The 21,377-nt window shown below is 49.0% G+C and overlaps 1 protein-coding gene across 8 annotated transcripts; it reads left to right on the top strand.

The window, feature by feature from the left end:
- The first annotated feature begins 351 nt into the window (after positions 1-351).
- On the top strand, positions 352-21,201 carry EARS2 (glutamyl-tRNA synthetase 2, mitochondrial). 8 transcript variants are annotated; one of them, XM_016222681.2, is made up of 10 exons: positions 352-499; positions 2,677-2,832; positions 7,040-7,229; positions 8,723-9,195; positions 10,335-10,443; positions 13,133-13,286; positions 13,393-13,523; positions 16,891-17,026; positions 17,482-17,589; positions 18,689-21,201. In XM_016222681.2, exons 1-9 carry the CDS (start codon positions 361-363, stop codon positions 17,563-17,565), a joined length of 1,572 nt encoding a protein of 523 aa, XP_016078167.1. In that variant the 5' UTR covers positions 352-360; the 3' UTR covers positions 17,566-17,589; positions 18,689-21,201. The 8 variants fall into 8 exon arrangements, with proteins under 8 accessions (XP_016078167.1, XP_016078170.1, XP_087671964.1 ...); XM_016222684.2 differs by lacking the exon at positions 352-499 and adding an exon at positions 609-1,788; XM_016222683.2 differs by lacking the exon at positions 352-499 and having other exon boundaries at positions 2,066-2,832; positions 18,996-21,201.
- The last annotated feature ends 176 nt before the right edge of the window (positions 21,202-21,377 follow it).

The raw sequence follows: 21,377 nt of genomic DNA, 5'->3' as shown, positions 1-21,377 counted from the left end.
GGGAAGAGGGCGAGCTGGCTGAGATTGGCCCCCGCAGCAGCCCCTAATCTTGCCCAGCCTGGCCGGAAACAGGTGGAGGTTTCTATGGAGACCCGCCTCCTCCGCTTCCCGGGCCCGGCCCCTGCCACGCTTTAGCTTTCCGCAGCCGAGGGGGCAGGGCCCGGGAAATCGCCGGCTCCACGGGCTCTGCCCTCTAGAGGCTGAGAGAAGCCGCGGCCGAGCAGGGGAGCGTGGGCTTGCAGGTTAAGGGGCCTGCGCCTTTAAGGGGCGGGGTTGTGCCCTCTGTGGCGGAAGCTTATTGGTTGGGATGGGTCCCCGGAAATGATTCTCGAGAAGCCCACGTGGGTGAGTGCAACCCACATGGCGACGCTCTTGAGGACGCTGCTGCAGCCAGGGAGGCCCCTGGGAGTCTTGGGGTGCTTCCTGGGACGGCGCGAGGCCAGCGTGGGCACTGACTCCGGGGCGGCTGTGCGAGTGCGGTTCGCCCCTAGCCCCACAGGTAACCTTAGCGGACGTGACGCTGCAGGCCGAAGCCCCCCGTCCGGTGCCCGCCCCCCGAAGGTTCCCCAACGAAGCCCTTCCGGTGGAGTTAGACGGGGAGGGCAGCGCGACCCCATTTTTCAGAGGCAGAAACAGGCCCACAAGCGGAAATTATTCGCATGGCCAGGCATTTCTTTGTGTTTATTGGATGGGACCATCTCTTTCGGTCTCTTTTCCATCTATTCAATAAATGTGTGCTAAGTACAGCCTGCGAGGTACTATTCCGCTGCCGCAGTGGCCATCGGGAAAGTAGGGCCCCCTCCCCAGTGGCCGCGACGAACGTGTGCAGAAGCGCTGTAACTAGGCAGCCACGCGGCCCATATGGGAAATGAAGGATGGGTGACCTGGGCTAGGTAGGATTCTCAGGAACACCTTGCTGAAGAGGGGACGTTTGAGCTGAGGACAAACGACGAGGAGCTAGGATGGTGTAGGCGGAACCTTCCGGGCGGAGAAGTTGCAGATACCTAGGCCCGGTGGTTAGTGTTGGCGCTTGGCGAGCCGAAGGGCGGTAGGGACCCGTGTTATAGCCTCGTAGAGATCTTGTCAGGCCGCCCCACCAGTTCCCAGAGTTCTTCTCCTGAGGCTTCCTCTGCCTTGACCCTGAGCATGCCTGTCCTGAACCCCGGGGTCGGTATGGAAGGCCGCCTTTGCGGCAAGATCCCAGCTGCACAAAGGAACAGGATTTTGGGTCGATACTTTTATAAAATCAATATAAATGGATTACTGGAAAAGTGAAAACCTTAAAAGCGCTCAAAATATGAGCCTGCCTTTTTTTTTTTTTTGGATTAAATAGAAAATTTTTCTGTCAAACTGCTGTAAATTTCTAAACATTTGCTCTCAATTTCCTTGCTTTCTTGTTTGCAAACTGGCAACAGTTTGCAAAGCAGCACCTGAGATGCGGTACAAATTCCTGGCTTTGCCACCTCCTAGCTGTGTGACTTGGGGAAGTTACAGTTAGTGTTTCCTTGCTGATTTGCAGGGAAAGCCCATATGGCAAAGGCTGTTAACTACAGACAGATAAAAGAGTTATCAAGCAACATGGATCATTACAATAGCTAAAATTAATTGAAGGGTGTTCTTTGCTCAGGATTTAGGCCTCACAGCAACCCTGTAGGGCAGATTGCTATTTTTTGTTTTTAATTTCTCTAATAGGTGAGGAAATGGAGCTCATACAAGTTAAGTAGGGCCCAAGGGGTAGCAGCAGCTAGTAAATGGTGAATACAGAAGATGGACCCAGGTCTATTTCATGTAAGAGGCCTTGCTTTTAACTGCTGGACCCTGACTTCTATCTTGGGGACCACTGGTTTTGTGGTGGCCTTGCAGTAACTACCTGGAGGTCACACGCCTAATCAGTGTTGAAACGAGCCTGCCTTACCCTAGGGGAACTTTGCCTGTCGTGTGCTGCGAGGTTGAGATGAGCTCACTGTGCAGACAGGGCTGTGGGCTAAACCAAGGAAGGTAGGGTTAGGGGAAATAACAGTCCTGGGAAAATTGTTCGCTTTAAGTTTTCAGTTAGGAATGATGGAAAAGTAAAATCTTAGGAGTTTAAATTCAGGTGAAAAGAAATATGGAAATGAATGTTACTTTTGGTTGGAGTTTAAAGCCAGCACTTAATGTAAAAATCTCAAGTAGACAAAATTTAAAGTGTGTAATGAGGATAGTCATGACAGTGTGTAGAGGGTGTATGTAAAATGTCATTTTACAGTATCTTAAATTTGTAATTAATGTTTTCCCAATCACATCACTGAATTTGCATAAGTTAAATGCACATGTGATAACGGCTTCAGTGACTAAGCCTCTGCTTTTCCTTTGGGTGAAACTTGGCCTTGAGGCAAATCTCCAAGTAAAGTGAGGGGTCCACTTGGGGAGAGTTGGAGCCTTTTTACAAAATGACATGCTGCAAAGCTTGGGTGGTCTTCCTGTTCCAGAAGGGCCAAAGGAGTCATCACCCTGTCCTCCCCCTGTGGCAGCCTGACTATCCAGGTGCTAGCTGGAGAAATCGGATGGAGGTAGCGGTTTCTTGGGCTTTGATAGTCTTTGAGACATTCTGTCACAGTCAGAGCTTGCTTGCCCCTCGGCTGAGGCTCATCAGCTCATGTTCCCTGTCTTGTCTGAGCTGTTCTCTTCTTCTACCAGGCTTCTTGCACTTGGGTGGCCTCCGCACTGCCTTGTACAACTACATCTTTGCCAAGAAGCATGGAGGGAGCTTCATCCTGCGGCTGGAGGACACAGACCAGACTCGCCTTGTGCCCGGGGCAGCAGACAATATTGAGGATATGCTGGAGTGGGCAGGTGAGGCTGGCTGGCAAAGGAGCCTGTAGTCTTCCCACAGGGTCCAGGATGGAGAATGAGGAGTTCCTGGAGAGATGGGAACATTTGTGCTGCCTGGGGTGGCAAATGCCACCTGAAAAGATGCTGAAGCTCCCTGAAGAAAAGCTGCAAGGCTGTTTTGAGATTCTTCTTATCCCAGAATCTCAAGTCCTTCTGGGAGCAGGCAGGAAATAGGTCAAGTGTAAGATGGATCTTGGGCATTAGACCTGTGATGAGTGGGAGAAATTTCTAGTCCCTCATTCCCAAGTGGGAATGCTGGTCCAGTTTGTCAAATCTTCTGCCTTCCAAGAGGAGCTCCAACTCCAGGGATTTTGTTGTTTTTCAATGAATACTTCCCATTGTTAAATCTGAGCTCAGGTTTTTCAAGACTTTTTTTTTTTAATATATATATGTTTTTATGGGGTTTTTTTTAGAAAGGAAGGGAGGGGGGAGAGAGAGAAACATTGATGATGACTTTGGTTGGTGGGCACATAGAGCAATATACAGATCTTGTAACATAGAAACCCACACCTGAAACCTATATGTTCATATTAACCATTGTCCCCCCAATAAATTTAACGAAGTGTTATTAAAAAAACACACAACATTGATGAGGGAGAAGCATCAATCAGCTGCCTCCTGCACGCCCCCTACTGGGGATTGAGCCTGCAACTTGGGCTTGTGCCCTGACCTGGAATCGAATCAGTAGCCTATTGTGTTATGGGTTGAGGCTCAACTGCTGGGCCACACCAGCTTTTGGGGGTGTTTTTAACCACATTATATGAGCCAGACAGAACATGTGCAGCCTCTGAAGTCACTCTTCTTGTGGAAAGTTTAATCCTGAGCACAGCTAAGCTCAGGGAGGACAAGGAGAAGTGTGTTTATGCTCCATTGGTCAACAGTTGCCTGCCTACCTGGACAGGTATGGCAAATTAAGCTCCCCAAGAAAAAATCCCGAAAATACCAAGACTGTTTTGAGATGTGTATTTTAATCTCAGGTAAATTATTAACTGGACCCTGGATTCCTAAAGGGCAGAAACCAATTTCATTTCTGTCTTCTATGGTAGAGGGTTATAGCAGATACCCAGTCGAGATTAGCTGAATAAAAGGGCATTCATTCACCAAGATCACTTACTGTGACCCAGGTAGCGTTCCAGCAAGTAGGAGAAGACAGGCAAACAGATTAATTCATTCTTATGACATTAAGTGGTGATGAGTGCTGTGGAGAAAAGGGTAGCCTAAGGTTAGGGAACCCGTGGGGAGGTATGCTGGTGGTTGTTTTTAATCCTCACCATAGGATATTTTTTCCATTGCTTTTCAAAAAGAGAGGGGAAGAAACATCGATGTCAGAGAGACACATCGATTGGTTGCCTCCTGCACACAACTGAGGCATGTGCCCTTGGCCAGAATCAAACCCGGGACCCTTTAGTCCTGGGGCTGAGCCAAATCAGCTAGGGCAAGGGGTGGTGGTTTAGATAGGGTGGTCTTTGCTGTGGAGGTGACATTAAAGCAGAGACTTGCACAAAGTGAGGGGCCAGCCTTGTGCTTCCTAGGGGAAGAGAGCAGAGGGACTAGCAGGTGCAAAGGCCCCGTGTAAGCTAAGTGCTGGGCGTATCTGAGGAGCTGCCAGAAGGCCAGTGTGGCCCAAGCACAGAGAGCAGAGCAGAGTAACTAGATGTGAGGACAGACGTAATGCCCTGCAGGCCAAGGTGAGAACTTGGACTACATGTGGCACTCAGCCGGGCACGAGGGGATGGTGATGAACAGATTCCAGTCTCATGGAGCCCTTGGTGCAGCACGAATATGTGAGTGAGCCTGCACCCAGCATTTTGGCGAGGCAGAGGGCAGGTACCAGGCACCTCTGGAGCTGCTTGTTCAGGAGTGAATTTTTCTTTTTGTGACGTGTAATTCACATAATATGAAATTCACCATTTCAAAGTGTACAAGTCAGTGATTTTTAACGTATTCACCGTGTTGTACAACCATCGCCACTCTAATTCCAGAGCATTCATCACTCCAAAATGAAACCCAGTACCTATTAGCAGCCACTCCCTGTTCCTCCCTCTCCAGCCCCTGGCAACCGCTGATCTACTGTCTTTCCCTGTGGTTTGCCTATTCTGAACATTTCATATAAATGGAATTATACAGTACGTGGCCTTTATATGACTAGCTTTTGCTTAGTGTAAGGTTCATCTGTGTTGTAGCATATGTCAGTACTTCATTCCTCTTTATGAGCAAGTAACAGTCATTGTGTGGAAATACTATTCATTCCACATTCACTTACCCATCATCCGTGGATGGGCATTCGGCTTTTTCCACTTTCAGCTCTTAGGAATCAATGCTGTCAACATTTACATACTAGTTTTCATGCGAACATAAGTTTTTCAGTTCCCCTGGTGGAGTCACTGAAGCCCTGGGACATTCCACATGCTGAACACGTTCAGTTAGAACAGGAAGGGACCCCCAACTGTACCTAACGCAACTCTATTTTCTGACAAAGGAAGAAGTGAAGGCCCAGTGGAAGATGGAGCTAAGTAATGTTAACAGTCCGGCCAAAGCTGAGTGCAGCGCACTTACCAGGCAGCACACTAAGCCATGTGACCGCCCCCCAGGAGAAGGTCACCATTTGTGACCTTTTACAAATGAGGAAATGGAGGCTCTGAAAGGCGACTGGCCCAAGGTCTGAGTCTGGCCAGTGCGTCTGAACCCGGGCCTGTCTCCAGAGTATGTGTGAACGTTGGGTGTGCAGGATTATCTGTGCTCTTCCTAATTCCTTTGAAAGCTTTTTGAGGACAGAAAGCCATCATTCCACTCTTCTGTGTCCCCCCTACCCTCTCCTGGAAGTGTTCATAGTTCAGCATGTCCTTTGTGACCTGAGGCACCTGGACCTTGGACTGGGGGTTTGGCTGATAATAAAGCCCATTTCCTCTAAGGGCTTTTATTGCAGCTGTTCGAGGTATGCCATTGGCTAAGTGCTTTGTGAGCACGGATTTTTTAAAAAAAATTGATTTTTAGAGAGTCAGGAAGGGCACCAAACCCACAATCCAGGTATATTCCCTGACCGGGAATTGAACTGCACAGGATGATGCCCAACCAACTGGACCACACTGACCAGGGCGCACTGATGTGTTTACTTCTCAGTCACTCTGCACAGTAAGCTGTCAGCTGCACTTTTCAGAGAAAGAAACTGAGGTCGCCCTGCCCGGGGTGGCTCAGTGGTCAGAGCGTCAGCCTGCAGACTGAAGGGTCCTGGGTTCCATTCTGGCCAAGAGCACGTGCCTCAGTTGCAGGTTTGGTCCCCAGCCCTGGTTAGGGTGAGAGCAGGAGTCAGCCAGTCGCTGTGTCTCTCTCACAGTGATGCTTCTCTCTCCCTTCCACCCTCTCTGAAAAGCAATGGGAAAGTATCCTTGGGTGAGGGTTAAAACCCACAGTGATTCTCAGTCATTGGAAAATAACTTAGTGTTTCTTTAATAAAAAGAAAAGGGAAAAAAGAACCTGGGGCTTGGGAAGGCTAGGGAATGCAGAGGCAGTGCAGGGAGGGTGAAGAGCATGGGCTCTGGCCAGCTTCCCTGGGTTTGCATCCAGCTGTGCCCCTTATCCTTGGCTAAGTGATGTGACAAAGTACCCTGTTCCTCCGTTCTCTCTAGTAATTGGGGATGATAATGACATCTACCTGGTATGGTGGTTCTGAGGCTTAGCAGAGATCGCAAAATAGAAAAGCAGCTGGTAGGTGCCTGGCTCTCTGGTGCTCCCACATCTGGATCCCTTATCACAGCCAGCCGAGGACAGAGCCCAAGTCTGGCCCGGCCTGTGCTGGGCTGTGCCCTGAACCGTGCTCTTCCTCCTGAGTCTGCTGGCCCAGGCGCGGGGGTGCGGGGGATGGGAGGTGTGGGGGGGTGTTCCCCTCCCCAGGGGAAGGGCAGGGGCAGGGTGTGAGGTTGGGGGCGTGGCCCTGGAGCCAGCTCGCCTCCGCCTGACTCCTCATCGCCAGGCCCAGGGACCTTGAGCGCTGAACCTCTGCTTGAATTTTCACCTGTGAGACAGAGAGCGTGATGTCCTGAGCTCACACGTTGTTGGGAAGACTAAAAGCTTTACTCTGTTTGCCAGGCCCTTAGAGCAGTGCCCGCGAACCAGTGTCACGTGTATCTTATTGTTACTGTTTGGTGATTACTGTCTCTCCGTGCTCCAGGCATCCCGCCGGATGAGAGCCCACGCCGGGGAGGCCCCGCAGGGCCCTACCTGCAGTCCCAGCGGCTTGAGCTGTACGCCCAGGCCACAGAAGCTCTGCTGAAGACTGGGGCCGCTTACCCCTGCTTCTGCTCTTCGCAGCGGCTGGAGCTGCTGAAGAAGGAGGCCCTGAGGCACCGCCAGGCACCCCGGTGAGGGCCCCCTCCTGTAATGCTGCCTCCCCAAAGTTGGGTGTATGTAAGCTGTTGCTGCAGAACAAGTTACCCCCAAGCTTTCATTGTGTAGTTTCTGTGGGTCAGGATTCTGGGCACCGCTTACCTGGACCCTTGGCTCAAGGTTTCTTTCAAGGCTTAGCTTGAAGAGGAACTGCTTCCATTTCCCCATGAGGCTGTCGGCAGTCCTTGGGGTCTCACTGGCTGTCACCGGACACACTTGCTCCTTGCCACGTGGGCCTCTCCGTGGCACATCTCACAGCGTGGCAGCTGGCTCTCCTCAGAGTGATCCAGGGAGAGAGCGAGGGAGCGGGACAGAAGGCAGAGTCTTTTGAGGAAGTGACAGCTCATCACTTGGGTTGTGCTCTGTTCATTAGGAGGAAGTCACTAAGGAGTATGGGTCCAGCCCACACTCCCTGGAAGGGGGTGGCACAAGGGCAGAAACACCAGGAGGTGGGGATTATTGGGGCCGTATCCAAACTGCTGGTTGCATTGGGTACTAGGCAGTAACATGTAATTTTAGTTACTTGGTATTTTGAATGAGTAAAATTTTCTCATGTTTGGAAAAATATGTACACAAAGCTCTCTCTCAGCCCTGAGTCTATCTACTCAGTTCCTTCTCCAGAGACAGCTGGTGTTAGAATTTGCTTATGTCCCCTTCAGAGACGTTCAGTACGTACACTGATAAATGCATATTGCTTCTCTTTCCCCCGTTCCAGTGGTAGCACACAGTAAATATTGGGCAGCTTATCTCAGTGATCAGTCTGGATCAGTCCACAGGTTTTTTATGCTTGCATAGTGTTCTGTTGTATGGATGTACTATCATTTCCTTAATCATGGAAGGTTCATGATGATGAACTTTATGTCATTTCTAATATTTGTCATAAAAAAATAGAGTTGTGCCCTGGCCGAGTGACTCTGTTGATTGGAGCATCCTCCCCTGCACCGAAAGGTTGCAGGTTCAATTCCTGGTCAGGGAACATACCTAGGTTTGGGTTCAATCCCTGGTTGGGGCAAGTGCGGGAGGCAACTAAGTGATGTTTCTTTCTTACATCAATGTTTTTTTCTCTCTCTTTCTCTCTGTCTAAAAGTCAGTAAAAACATATCCTTGGGTGAGAATTAAAAAAGAGAGCTGTGACAAATGATGTTGTCATGCATCATTTTGCACACATGAGGTGCAAAAAGGTTGGAGACCTTCGAGACGTGGTGCTGCCTGGAGGCCCTGCATTGGCTGCACTCCCAATGGTGGCCTCAATAACTGAAGTTTTAGTTTCAGTGAACCATTTGCACTAGGGCTCGATGTTTGGATAAACTCACGCACTCAACTGCTGCACAGCTTTTTCACTATAAGCACTGTACTATTCCACTGACAGATGACTTTTCCCCCCAGGTAATATAGTGTTCAGAGACATAGATAGGGCCCATGCCATCATCAGGACTCTTAGCAACTGTGCTGCTGTATTTCCCAACAGGTATGACAATCGGTGCCGGAACCTGAGCCAGGGGCAGGTAGCCCAGAAGCTGGCCAAGGACCCCAAGCCTGCTATCCGCTTTCGCCTGGAGGAGGAGGCACCAGCCTTCCAGGACTTGGTATATGGCTGGAATCGGCATGATGTGGCCAGTGTGGAGGGGGACCCAGTCATCCTGAAGAGCGATGGATTCCCCACATACCACCTGGCCTGCGTGGTGGATGACCACCACATGGGCATCAGCCATGTGCTGCGTGGCTCCGAGTGGCTGGTCTCCACTTCCAAGCACTTGCTGCTCTACCAGGCCCTGGGCTGGCCACCACCTCGCTTTGCCCACCTGCCCCTGCTCCTCAACAAGGATGGCAGTAAGCTGTCCAAGAGGCAAGGGGACATTTTCCTGGAGAGTTTTGCTGCTGCCGGCTTCCTGCCAGATGCCTTGCTCGACATCATCACTAACTGTGGCTCGGGCTTCGCAGGTACCCACTCACCTGAGAGCTCACGGGGTAGGACCGCAGCAGTGAGGTGGCGGGGCTTGGGTACAGGCCCACCTGGTCCACAGTCCAGCTGTGCCACCTACCAGCAGCATCAGCTTGCATTAATTTAGTCTTTCATTCCACAAATGTTCATTGAGCTAGACACTGTGTTAAGTGCTGGGGCTACAACAGAGAACAAGACAGGCATAGTCTCTGCCCTCAAGGAGCTTACAGTCTCTGAGCCTTGGTTGCCTCATCTGTAAAATGGGGCTAAGTGTCTCTTAGGCGTAAGTTAGGATTCACTGAGCTAATGAGTATAAAGCCCCCAGCACAGCGTCTGCCACACAATAGGCACAAAAATTACAGCTGCTGTGATTATTACAATTACTCCTCTAACAGTATCACTAGTACTACTATGACCTAGTTTATTCCAAGCTGAGCCCTTATCCTTGGCCCAAGACTTAGAGCCCAAATCTTAAAGAAGCCCCAAGTAGGAGGGCTCCTTTGTGGGGGAGATTTCTGAAAATGAAGCGGTAATAGTCTGTTTATTGTATATTCTGCTCTTAATCCTTAAAATATCCTTGAAGGTATTTATTATCTCCACTGTTTGTGAGAGTGGAGAGGATTGGGAGGCTCAGAGAGGTTAGAGAATTTGCCAGTGTCACACAGCTAGTAAGGGACGTGACAGAGACTTGCTGTTGGCTGCCGTCTGACCATGATGCCCACTGGCTGTGTGGAGTAGAGGTGCTTCTGAGAAGCAGCCACCAGCACAGCCATCCTCACCTCTGGTTGCACCTCGGAATCACCCAGGAAGCTCATAAAGCACACTGGTGCTTGGAGCCCCTTCAGACCAGTGGAATCAGTGTCTCTGCAGCACGGCCTGGTAGAGATGCTGTGCCTGCAGCTCATGTCTTTGAGGGCACTGAGTGTGGGTTAAGCCAAATTGTTCTCAGACCATTTTTTCCTTAATGACAGAGCCCTTTCTGCAGGTGAAAGCTCATTTGCGCCCTTGATGTAAAAATAGTTAGAGGTTGAATCCCTTTGGTGAAAATGGGGTGGTAAGCCCAGAGCGTGCTCACTCAGCAGCCCTTGGGGTTGAAAGTGGAGGGAGGGAGGTGAGTGTTGGACTTGCCTCATTGCAGAAAACCAGATGGGCAGGACCTTGCCAGAACTGATAGCACAGTTTGACCTGACCCGGATCTCCTGCCACTCAGCCCTGCTGGACCTGGAGAAACTCCCGGAATTTAATAGGTGAGTAGGGATTTAGACAGCCCTGGTGGGAAAGGGCTTTCTTGCTGACAATGGGTCCCCATGGCAGAGGGTCCTGTGGGCTCCAGAGTCACGTAGACCTGATTTTTTTTTTTTTTCCACAGCGATGTGAGAGAGACACGTTGATTGGTTGCCTCCTGTACCTGCCCTTGACCGGTATCAAACCCAAGACCCTTCAGTCTGCGGGCTGATGCTCCAACCACTGAGCCAAACCAGCCACGACTGCATACACCTGATTTTGACTGTGAGCTCAGGAGTCTAGTGCTGTGTCACCACAGGTAGTCACCTGACCTCTTCAGGCCTCTGTTTCCTCTTCTCTAAAATGGGGCTAACAACAGTACCCACCCTGTGCGGTTGTTTTAAGAGTTGAGTTAAACGTTGCCTCAAAGTATTTGCACAGCCTCCAGCACATAGAAAGTGCTGTCAATTACCATTACCATTATACCTGGGTACCCCTCATATGGATTCTGTTGACCACCAAAGCCTGGCAGGGAGCACCTTCATTTTAGAGCTGTTTCCCCACCTGCCAGCGCTGAAGGAACACTGTCTCATGCTACCTCTTTCATGTTTCAAGTGGTCTTTCACTCAGAAACCTCCAATCAGTTACAGTTCCCATCGCTGTTGACATGTCACAGTCTACGGCCTGGGTGCTGAAGCAGCAGACAGGTTTGTATTCAGGGTTACAGGGACTCCTTGCCGCCTTCCCTTGAACACTGGGTTGGGGACAGGCTGTCCTTGGTGCTCTCCTTGTGTGAGTACCCAGGAAACTCATGAAGGCTTTCAGGGTTATTACCTCACGTCTTCAGTCAGACCTGGGAGGTCAGTTGTATGATTTTGCCCTATTTTACATACAAGGAAACCAAGACAGAAGTTACCTAACTGGCCTAAGTTCACTCAGCTCCTAATGGGGCGTTCAGGAGCAAATGCAACACTCCTGTTGACTGCAACTTGTACTCTGCCTTTCTTACAGAGAAAGTGATATTGAGAATATGGGGCAAGGACTGGGGATGCTTTGTGACCAGCACCTGGGGTGGCTGGAGGAGGGCGGAGGTGGGCTTTTGCTTAGCGTGAATCAGGGAGGACATGCGGCTTTGGGAGGCCCATGGGTTTAATAAAGCGGAAGCTGTTACAGTAGACGCTCCGATGACTAAAGCGCCACGGTGATTAGCTCGTGATGGTAAAGAGCAGGAGTGGTTGTGGGAGCAGCAGCAGTGCCAGTGCTGTGGGGAGGCAGGAATAGTGATCGACAGTCATCAGCACTCACTGTGTCCCAGGCTCGGTCCTGACACGTTATCACAAAGCAGAACCACCAGGGTCTTTGATACCTTTCCTTCTGCCGTCTCCTCTAGCTACTGGGGGCATCCTAGGGACAGTCTCAATGCCAATGTCGTTATACTTAATTGCTTTAAAAAAAATCATTATTATGTGTTCTGGCCACTCTGTGCTCCAAATAGCTTCCCAGGGCCCTCACCCTCCCGAGCTCTACCTCCTATGCCCCTGTTCAGATCCCCGCCGCTCCCCTCCAGATGTGGCAGCAGTGCAGGCCTTGTGCTCAATGCTTCACAGGTAGCCCAGCATTTAACCTGCACAATGCCCTGTGAGGGAGGCCCTCACTGTTGGCCACTGTTGTTCCAAGTGACCAACCTGAAGCTCCAGACGGTCATGCCACTTGCTCTGAACACCCGGAGGGGCTTCCCTCACTTGCAGGCCTGTCTGATTCCAGAGCCCATGACATGCTCACCCACCCCTGCTGCCTGCTATACCCTTGCCAGGAACAAGGGTCCTTAGTCTGGCACCACTCACACTCTCTCTCAATCTCAAGTCCCTCTACCCCTGCTAGGGACAGGGCAAGGGCAGCCTAGAGGACCAAGGACTGATAGGGCTTGGCTGGAGGGTTTGAGTCTTAGAGGCTTTGCTGCCTCCAAAGGACAAGACAGAAGAATTCTGGAAGGGAGAAAATTTGTACTGACAACCTGAACTTTTTAGCTGGGCACTCTGAATTCAAATAGCTCTGTCCCTGGACTACCCCATTGCTCTTGACCCAAGAAATCTGTATTCTTGACCTCTGACTCTCTGTGCCAGAGCCCCACACTTCAAACCATTCGAGGAAGCAGACAGTCTTGATTCTTCTTTGTAAATGGGCACCTGTAGAGATCAGGTGGGTAGCCAGGGAAGAGACACATTGCTGGGGGCCGCAGAAGGACTGAGAACTGGAAATCTCTGTTGATCTAAATTGGGCAGCCTCTACAGTGCTCAAGCTAACTGAAGCGTGGAGAACGAGGGCTCTTTGCAGCCAGATCTGATTTCCCAAGAGAAGTCAGAAATTTATTTTTTTTTTAACGATGTTTTTAGAGAGAGGGAAACATCTATTTGTTTTTCCACTTACGTATGCATTCATTGGTTGATTCTTATATGTGCCCTGACCGGGGATTGAACCTGAAACCTTGGTGTGTCAGGACAATGCTCTAACCAACTGAGCTACCCGGCCAGGGCCAGAAATCTCTTATTTTTGTGTAATCTCTTTCTACTTTAAAATGTTAGCTACTGTTTTCAAAGCACTAAAAACAGCACGTGTCCAGGTTGCTTGGGGCCCTTAAGCTACCTGTTTCAGACCTTAGCCAGATCCCTTTCCTTCCCTAAGTGTAGAGAATTCCTGTGGTTTTTCCCACAGGCTGCACCTTTGTAGGCTGGTGGGCAATGAGACGCAGAGGCGCCAGCTGGTGGGGCAGCTGCAGGAGCTCGTGGAAGAGGCGTTTGGGAATCAGCTGCCAGACAGGGCTGTCCTGGACCCAGCCTATGTGGAGAGGATCATCCTGCTGAGACAGGTGTGGGGTTGGGAGCTCTGGGAGACTGAGGGTAGCACCCCATAATTCCTTCTTCCAGCGTGGCAGCCCTGTCCCCAGTGCATTGAGTGGCTGCCTCTTCGTCCAGGGTCACATTTGCCGTCTGCAGGATTTGGTCTCCCCAGCACACTCCTACCTGTGGGCTCGCCCTGCCGTGGGTCGAGCACAACTGTGCGCCATCTCGGAGAAGGTGGATGTGATTGCCAAGCACGTGCTGGGGTGAGTCTCCCCAGGCCAAGTTCAGGGTTCTGCACCTTCCTTCCCCCTCTCCCCCCAGAGTTCCCTTTACCGCAGGACTTAGCGGTTGGGCCCCCAGTACAACCCGTGGCCAGTGAGAGGTTCTTGGGGAGCTAATTGCTCACTGACTCTCTTGGTAGGAGGTGAGCCCGGAGGAGCCCAGGCTCTCCCTGGAAGAGGTGATGTGTCCAGGCTCCGGCCTGGGTTCCACCTGGCTCCATCTCTTACCCATTTAGTTCACCTGCCCAGATGGCTTCACTTTGGCCAAGTGACTGCACCTGTGTGAGTTTTTGTTTTCTCATCTGAAAGGGGAGGTGAAACTAGTTCTTACTGTAACATACTAGAACACTTCCGATGACAAGGGCGGGAAAGCCATGGAGGGGAGTGACTGGTGTGTGTAATTGTGGGGGTCACATCAGAACAAGGGCTGACTTGAGGCTAATGCAGGGTCCAAAACTGTATCACAAAGACCCAGTTTCTCTGTCTATCCCTTTGATTCTGTCCACACTCCTCGCTGGCTGCTCTCTCTGCAGAGACTCTGGATGAGACAGATGGAGGGTGAGATTCTCTCCCAGCTATCCAGTGTATTTCTCTTTACCTAACAGTCCAGGGGCAGACAGCTTTCCTCCATGTCTCCAGGGTGCATGCAGGAGGCAACCAATCAGTGTGTCTCTCACATCAGTGTTTCTCTCCCCCCCCCCCTTCCATTTTCTCTAAAAATCAATGGAAAAAATATCCTTAGGTGAGGCTTAACAAATAAATAAATAAATAAATAAATGAATGAATGAATGAATGAATGAATGAATGAAGTGATATAGCTGGTAAGCTGGAGGACCAGAGATTCAAACCCAGGCAGGCTGGGTGGAGACCACATGTCTAATGATATTCACTTTTGCTACTTAGTGTCAAATGCTTGCTTGGACAGTGCCTGATACCTAGAAACTTTCAGTGTATTGTTATATGTTTTGAAGTGATAAGAGTACAGCATGTGACAAGAAATACAAATGGTACATCCCTAGTCAGGTAGCTCAGTTGGTTGGAGTGTCATCCTGATGCCGCAAGGTTGCGGGTCTGATTTCTGGTCAGCACACATATAGGAATCAACCAACAAATGCATAAATAAGTGGAGCAGCAAAATCAATCCCCGTCTCTCTCCCTTTCTCTCTCTCTCAAATCAATAAATTTTTTAAAAATTAAAAAAAAGAAGAAATACAAATGGTACAAGAGGGTTTATAGCAAAAACTAAGTCTTCTCTCCTGCTCCAGCCCCCAACAGAAAGGCAGCCACACTTAGCAGTTCCCACACTTCACAGTGAATTGTCTATATTCAAGGATATGTACATATAACTTTATCCTTACAATTTTTAATTTAATATTTTGATTATTAATACATTCAAACCTCTTGAGCCTGGGTTTAAAGCCTAGAAATGCTGAGAAGGTGTATATTAGAGTCCCATTTTCAATCTTTGGCCCTCATTTGCCCAGGTCCAGAAGCCTCTGTATGTTACTGCTATTAGTTATGTCTAAATAGTCCTTCTTCCCCCTTTTTTACGCAAAAGGTGTAATTGCACCGTTCTGTGTCTTTGCTTCATTTCATTTGATATATATTTGATCTGTCCGGTGCTCAGAGAGCACCCTCACTCTTTGCTGTGGCTGCACCTACCCCATTATTGTACCTTTACAACGATTACTTAACACCAGTCCTGCTGGTGGACGTTTTATTGCTTCCAGATTTTGCTGTTACAAACAATGCCGCAATGAGTACCCTTGTCTAGACAGCATTAAGCATGTTTGCAAGTATTATTAGTAGTAGGAGTTAGTAGTAGTAGTAAGAATACTCCCTTAAATTTGGGCATTCCACTAGAGGGACTATTAGTTGTTAGTCACTGGAAGTAGTGTCTTAACTCCCCATCCTGCCACGGGCATTGTTTTTACAGACACTCTGGTGCTCCCACTCAAGGCAGGAAAGCTGACCCATGAACGATTGAAGCTGCCAGATCTCCTGGGGTCCCTTCTGTGCCCATGCCAAGCTGCAGGCCAGCTCTCACCTGCCCGAGCTGCCATTGTTGGCTTCCCGGGGCCTCTCACTTTCACCTGCTCCTTGACAGGTGGTTTCCCCACAGTGACATTGAGGAGAGTGTCTTATTTTTTCCTCACATTACATTTTATATTTTCGCTATGTATCTTCTTCATTTTGTAAATAACAGAAATCATGTAACCCAGTTAATGATGCAATAAGAATGATTTCTTCTACCTCCAGTTGGAACTTAGTTGTTCAGGTCCTTGAGTTAGTAAGGAGATCTGTTTATGCTGAAAGGCTGTTTGTTTAGATCACTTATGAACCCAGTACCCTGAGCCAGCAGCACTGTCCACTGAGCCAACCTCTGGGGTAGAGCTGTCCGAACGGACCCCATTGTGAACAGATGGTGTCAGTGGGCATCATGGACCATCTGCATCAGTCCCAATTCAGTGTGGGACACCCCCCCCCCCCCCCCCCCCGGTCCCTGTCTCTTGCTCTAACATCAAATCACGACTGGGGTGAAGGTTTTGCAAGTCCAGCTCTAATGGTAGGGAATTCCTCTTGAACTCAGACATGCTTTTGGGAGTGGATCTTAGCTGCTAGGAAATGACAACGATTGCGGGCCCACTGAAGCTTAGGTCCTTCTGCGCTTCAACCTGTGGGCAAAGGATGATGGTAGCAAGTTGGTGGCAGGGCCCTTACTGGGGCTGCAGTCTCCTGATTGCTTCCTTTCTGCTCTTCTATGTTACATCTCCAAAAGTCTCCCAGTCTCAAAACTATGTTTCAGATCATTTTCCAGAGGGCTGCATCCTTCCATCCTACATCTAACCCATTCCTGAGTTTCTCTTTAGATACTCTTGCAATGTCTTTGAGCTCTTGGTGTAATAAATACTGGCTAGCACTTAACTTTCTATTGGAATATAAGATGTAATACTTTTGAGTACTTACTACCTGTTCAAGCTATGTACTTAGTGCTTTACTTGTTTTAATTTAGTCACACCATAGGTCTGTGAGATGCAGATGCACAGGTGAGAAAATTGAGGCATAGAAATGACCTGCACCAAGGTAGCACTTAGTAAATCCTCTTACTCTGGGACCCTCTTAGTTTCCCTATGTTATGCCCACATGCCTGGATTCTCAGTTATATGGTCCCCTGGTGGTTTTGTCTTCCCCAACTTGGGTGGGGATGGGTGTAGTAGATATGCCCTCCCTCCCCTCTCCCCAGGCCAGCCTGAACGTTGGCTGTGCTCTTTATATTGTAGCTGATTGATAGTGTTCCTAAGTTCTCCATCCCGCTGCCACTGGCCCCTCATAGACTGCTCTCTTCTAGGCTTTTAGAAGGACCTGGTGCCAGCTTAACTCAAGACGTGCTGAATGCAGAACTGAAGAAGCTGTCAGAAGGTCTGGCTGGCACCAAATACAGTAACGTGATGAAACTCCTCCGTGTGGCCCTCAGTGGACAGCTGGTGAGGCGGGCAGATGGGCTGGACTGTTCCCCAGAGCCCTCATTTATCCATTCAGCTAGCATTCAGTAGCAGCACTGAGCTCATCTTTCATACAAAGATGAGTGGAACATGAGCACTCCCCTCACTCATTCAACAGACAATACCTATTGAGTGCCTACTGTGTGCAGGCGCCATGCTAGGCACAGAGGCTGCTGCAGTGAATAAAACGCACAATGCCCTTCCTTCATGCTGCAAGGAGGCGGTTGGTTGGAGGTAACAGACATACCAGTACAGGAAAACAGGCTCCGGAGATGCAGCCTCAGCCTTGGAAATTAAAGACAGTGAAATGCAGACTCTGCCCGTTGGGGTACAGGTGGCAGTGCTGGTTGGCTGGGTATGACTTCTGCAGACCGAGGCTGGGTATTAGTTCCTTCAGTAGCTTAAGATCATAGGTAATGTTTTCTTTTTGTTCTTAGCAAGGACCGCCTGTAGCGGAGATGATGGTGTCCTTGGGACCAAAGGAAGTGCGGGAACGAATACAGAAGATGCTTTCCAGTTGATAGGAGATGTGCCAGACAGTGGAGGTAGGAACCTGTGTGTGTGGAAACTGCCTTCAGAGGGGAGGAGCAGGAGTCCTGAGGCCCATCAGGAACTTGCAGAAGGAACCAGAGTGGATACAGTCTCTGGGTGCTCACAAGTACATCCATGGTTCCACGCAGCCCTGTCCTCACCAGTTTGCTCACCCTTCTCACCTCCCTGAGTCTGGAGAGGAAGGCCTCATGCCTGGGTTTTTGTTTTTTTAATATATATTTTTATTGATTTCAGAGAGAGGAAGGGGGAGAGAGAGAGAAAGAGAAACATCAATGATGAGAGAGTCATTGATCGGCTGCCTTCTGCATGTCCCCCACTGGGGATCGAACCCGCAATCCGGGCATGTGCCCTGACCTGCAATACAACCATGACCTTCTGGTTCATAGGTTGGTGCTCAACCATTGAGCAACATTGGCCAGGCTCATGTCTGGTTCTGATACCACATTAAATGGCAGAGGTTACCAGCTGGTTCTTAGAACAGTTCAGAGGGCTTGTGTTTAAGCTGCCTGAGGTGCCATAACAAAATGTCGCAGAGTTGGGTGGCTTAAACAACAGAAAAGTATTTTCTCACCATTCTGGAGGCTGCAAGTCCAAAATCAAGGTGTTGGCAGGTTTCATTTCTCCTTGGCTTGCTGATGGCTGCCTTCCTGATGTCCATACATGGTCATCTCTCTGAGTGTGCCCTTGGTATCTCTGTGTGTCCAAATGTCATCTTATAAGGACACCAGTCAGATGGGATTAGCACCCACCCTAATGACCCAGTTTTACTTTAATCACTTCTTTAAAGGCCCAGCTGTAAATACAGTCACATTCTTGGGTCCTGGGGGTTAGGGCTTCAACATATGACTTCTGAGGGGGACACAGTTCAGTTCATGACAGCTTGGCAGCAGCCTGGACTCAGTTCTCAGGCCCTGTCTGGACTCTGAGCAATAAGGCTGGATGACAAGCAGGGCTGAGCTGGATGTCAGACTTTCTCAGGCTCATCTGAGGGGGTGGGGTGGGGAGGAGCACATATGTCTTATACTATTTTTTTTCCTGGACTTGGAGCAGCCTGTCTCCCTTCCCTAAAGGTTGTCTGTTCCTCTTTCCCAGTTCTTCAGACCTGGTCCTTGGACTGAGATCTTCACCTTGCCTCTTCTGCGTCTGTTTTTCATAGCTACCTCCTCCTTGTACCCATTACTTGAAAGTCACTGGAATGAGATATTCTTGGGGTGAAGAGAAATAGCTAAAGTAAAAGGAGGACAATGCCTGGCTGCAGAGACCCCTGCAGGGCTGCTAGGTGTGCCCTGTGCAGCAGCCAGCCTGAGAGGGCCCCAGGTCATTGCTCCCTCTCAGTGTTCACACCAAATAAAGCTGAGTGGAGATGCATCGTGGCCTCCTTGGATCCCTTACTCTGCAGGAAGCCACTTCCATGTGAAGACACCCAGGCAGTCCTGTGGAGAAGCATGTGTGACAAGGAACTGAGGCCTGCCAACAGCCAGGTTAGTGTGCCATCTTGGAAGTCAGTCTTCCAGCCGAGCCAAGCCTTCTAATGACCACATCCTGGCTGACGTCTTGACTGCAACTTTCATAAGAGAGCCTGAGCCAGAACCACTAAGTGAAGCTGCTCTCAAGTTTCAGACACACACAAATTATGAGATAATCAGTGTTCACTGCTTAAAACCACTAGGTTTTGCCCTAGCTGGATGGCTCAGTTAATTGGAGCTTCTTCCTGATGCACCAGGTTTGCAGGTTCAGTTTCTGGTCTGGACACATACAGGAAGCAACCAATGCATGCATGGGTGGGAGGAGCAACAGATTGATGTCTCTCTCTCTCTCTCTCTCTTTCTCTCTCTCTCTGAAATAAATAAAGTTGCTAGGTTTGGGGTAGTTTATTACCTAGCAGCTGATAGCTCATACCCTCTCCTTGTCCATGGAAGAAGGGAAAGGGGAGTAAAGAATTTGTTGAGCTTCGCAGAGACCTAGCCTTTTCTCTAGAAGTAGGTCATAAAGTTCTTTGAATGCAAACGATGGACACCCAACTCTGCCTAACTGAAGTTTATTGGAGACTTAAGTTTATGGGAGTTTAAGTTGTGAGAGAGTCACAGAATCTATGCAAAGTCAAAGACCTAGGTCTGGTTGTGCAGGGGCAAGAGCCAGTGGCCAGTCATGTCTTCAGTAGGACATGGGGACCAATTGTTCTTTGTTGTTTGTTTCTTTACATTTCCTGTTCAGTTTTGGATGGCTCAGCTAAAGATTCGGATTCTAGGAAGAGAGTGTCTGGTTGGACTCATTAAGGTCATGTTGCTGTTCCTTAGCTAGGGATCGGTGGTCCCTGCAGGACGATACCCAGTGGAAGAACAGTTGTTCCCAAGGAAAACAGTGTTTTTTCCAAAAGAAGGGGACACAGAATAGTAAAACTAGTGATTTGTTTTGCGCTTACCTGAGGTGCAACCATGTCTGGGTTTCAGAATTTGCTGGTAAACACTTTAGTCTATTATTTCATTCAATCTTTTTTTTTTTTAGTTCTCACCCAAGGATATTTTTTTCCATTGCTTTTTAGAGAGAGTAGAAGGGAGAGAGAGAAATACCCATGTGAGAGAGAGACAGCGATTGGTTGCCTTCTGTATGCACCCTGACCCGACTAGGGCTGGGGATCGAGCCTGCAACCAAAGTACATGCCCTTGGCTGGAATTGAACCCCCCAGGAACCTTCAGTTAGCAGGCCGATGCTCTAACCACTGAGCAAAACTGGCTAGGGCTATTTCATTCAATCTTCACAATCCCTTGAGAGAGGCATTATTATTTCTATGTTATAGATAAGGAAACTGAGGCAGGAAAAGGTAGGTAACTTCTGAGTTTACAGTTTGAGGCAAAGCAGAGGATTTAAACTCAAGCTTATGACAACCCAGAGGCCAAGGTCAGCTCTTATCTGCTGGGTGACATCAGAGCCTCTGTTTCTAAGACGTGCAGGGCAGTTACGGGAAACTTTCTCCCACCCTGGCTCATGGTCAGGGAGTGTGAATGTTTTAGTTTTAACACGGGGAGTGATGAAAACACTGAGCTGATAATGTGCTGCCAGTTTCTCAGTTGGAGTGAGTTGTGTACAAAGCAGCGTATACCTTTTGTATGAGGGATTTTGTTCAGGACAAGTGGGAGTGTATGAAAGGATTTTACATGTTTAAAATAACGTTAGTGATTTTTAGACTATAGTGAAGCCTTGTAAAGGCCCTGGTGGCCAACTGCCTAGACTCAAACACCAGTCCTTGCCCTGGCCTGTATGGCTTAGTTGGTTGGGCATTGTCCGTGCACTGAAAAGTTGCCGGTTTGTTTTCAGGTCAGGTCACGTGTCTGGGTTGTGAGCTTAATCCTCTGTAGAGGGTGTGCAGGAGGCAGCTGATCCGTGTTTCGCTCTCACATTGATGTTTCTTTCCCTCTCTCTCTAAATATCAATAAAACATCTTTAAAAAAGAAAAAAGATCTTGTAAAAAAAATCCTAGTCCTACCACTTACTCACTGTGACTTCTGTACCTCAGTTTGCTCACCTGTAAAATGGGAATAACAATGATACCTGTCTCAAAGAGTTGTAAGGACTGAAATAAATGACATGTAAAATTCTGAAAACAATGCTTGGCACTTAACAAAGGTCTATTACCATCATTGTCATCACTGGCATTTTCATTCTTAGAAATGGTCATCTTGGTTGCAATGCATAGAAACACAATTTATTGGAAGAATTAGGAGTTTCAAAACATTTACTCCCTAAATCTGTACTGTCTTGTTCTGGTCCCTGTTATCTCTTA

This window comes from Miniopterus natalensis, chromosome 3 (genome assembly GCF_054644295.1).
Source record: "Miniopterus natalensis isolate mMinNat1 chromosome 3, mMinNat1.hap1, whole genome shotgun sequence".
In the NCBI taxonomy this organism is placed as follows: domain Eukaryota; kingdom Metazoa; phylum Chordata; class Mammalia; order Chiroptera; family Miniopteridae; genus Miniopterus; species Miniopterus natalensis.
Note: the sequence above shows the minus strand (reverse complement) of the source record. Positions and strands in the feature narration are given on the sequence as shown.

What these genes read in the sequence shown, in the direction of transcription:
- EARS2 (XM_016222683.2), top strand. Translation starts at nt 2,430, where the DNA reads ATGACATGCTGCAAAGCTTGGGTGGTCTTCCTGTTCCAGAAGGGCCAA. An exon ending in AGGCACCGCCAGGCACCCCG is followed by an intron (nt 7,230 to 8,722) that starts GTGAGGGCCCCC and finishes ATTTCCCAACAG; the next exon opens with GTATGACAATCGGTGCCGGA. An exon ending in ATTGCCAAGCACGTGCTGGG is followed by an intron (nt 13,524 to 16,890) that starts GTGAGTCTCCCC and finishes GCTCTCTTCTAG; the next exon opens with GCTTTTAGAAGGACCTGGTG.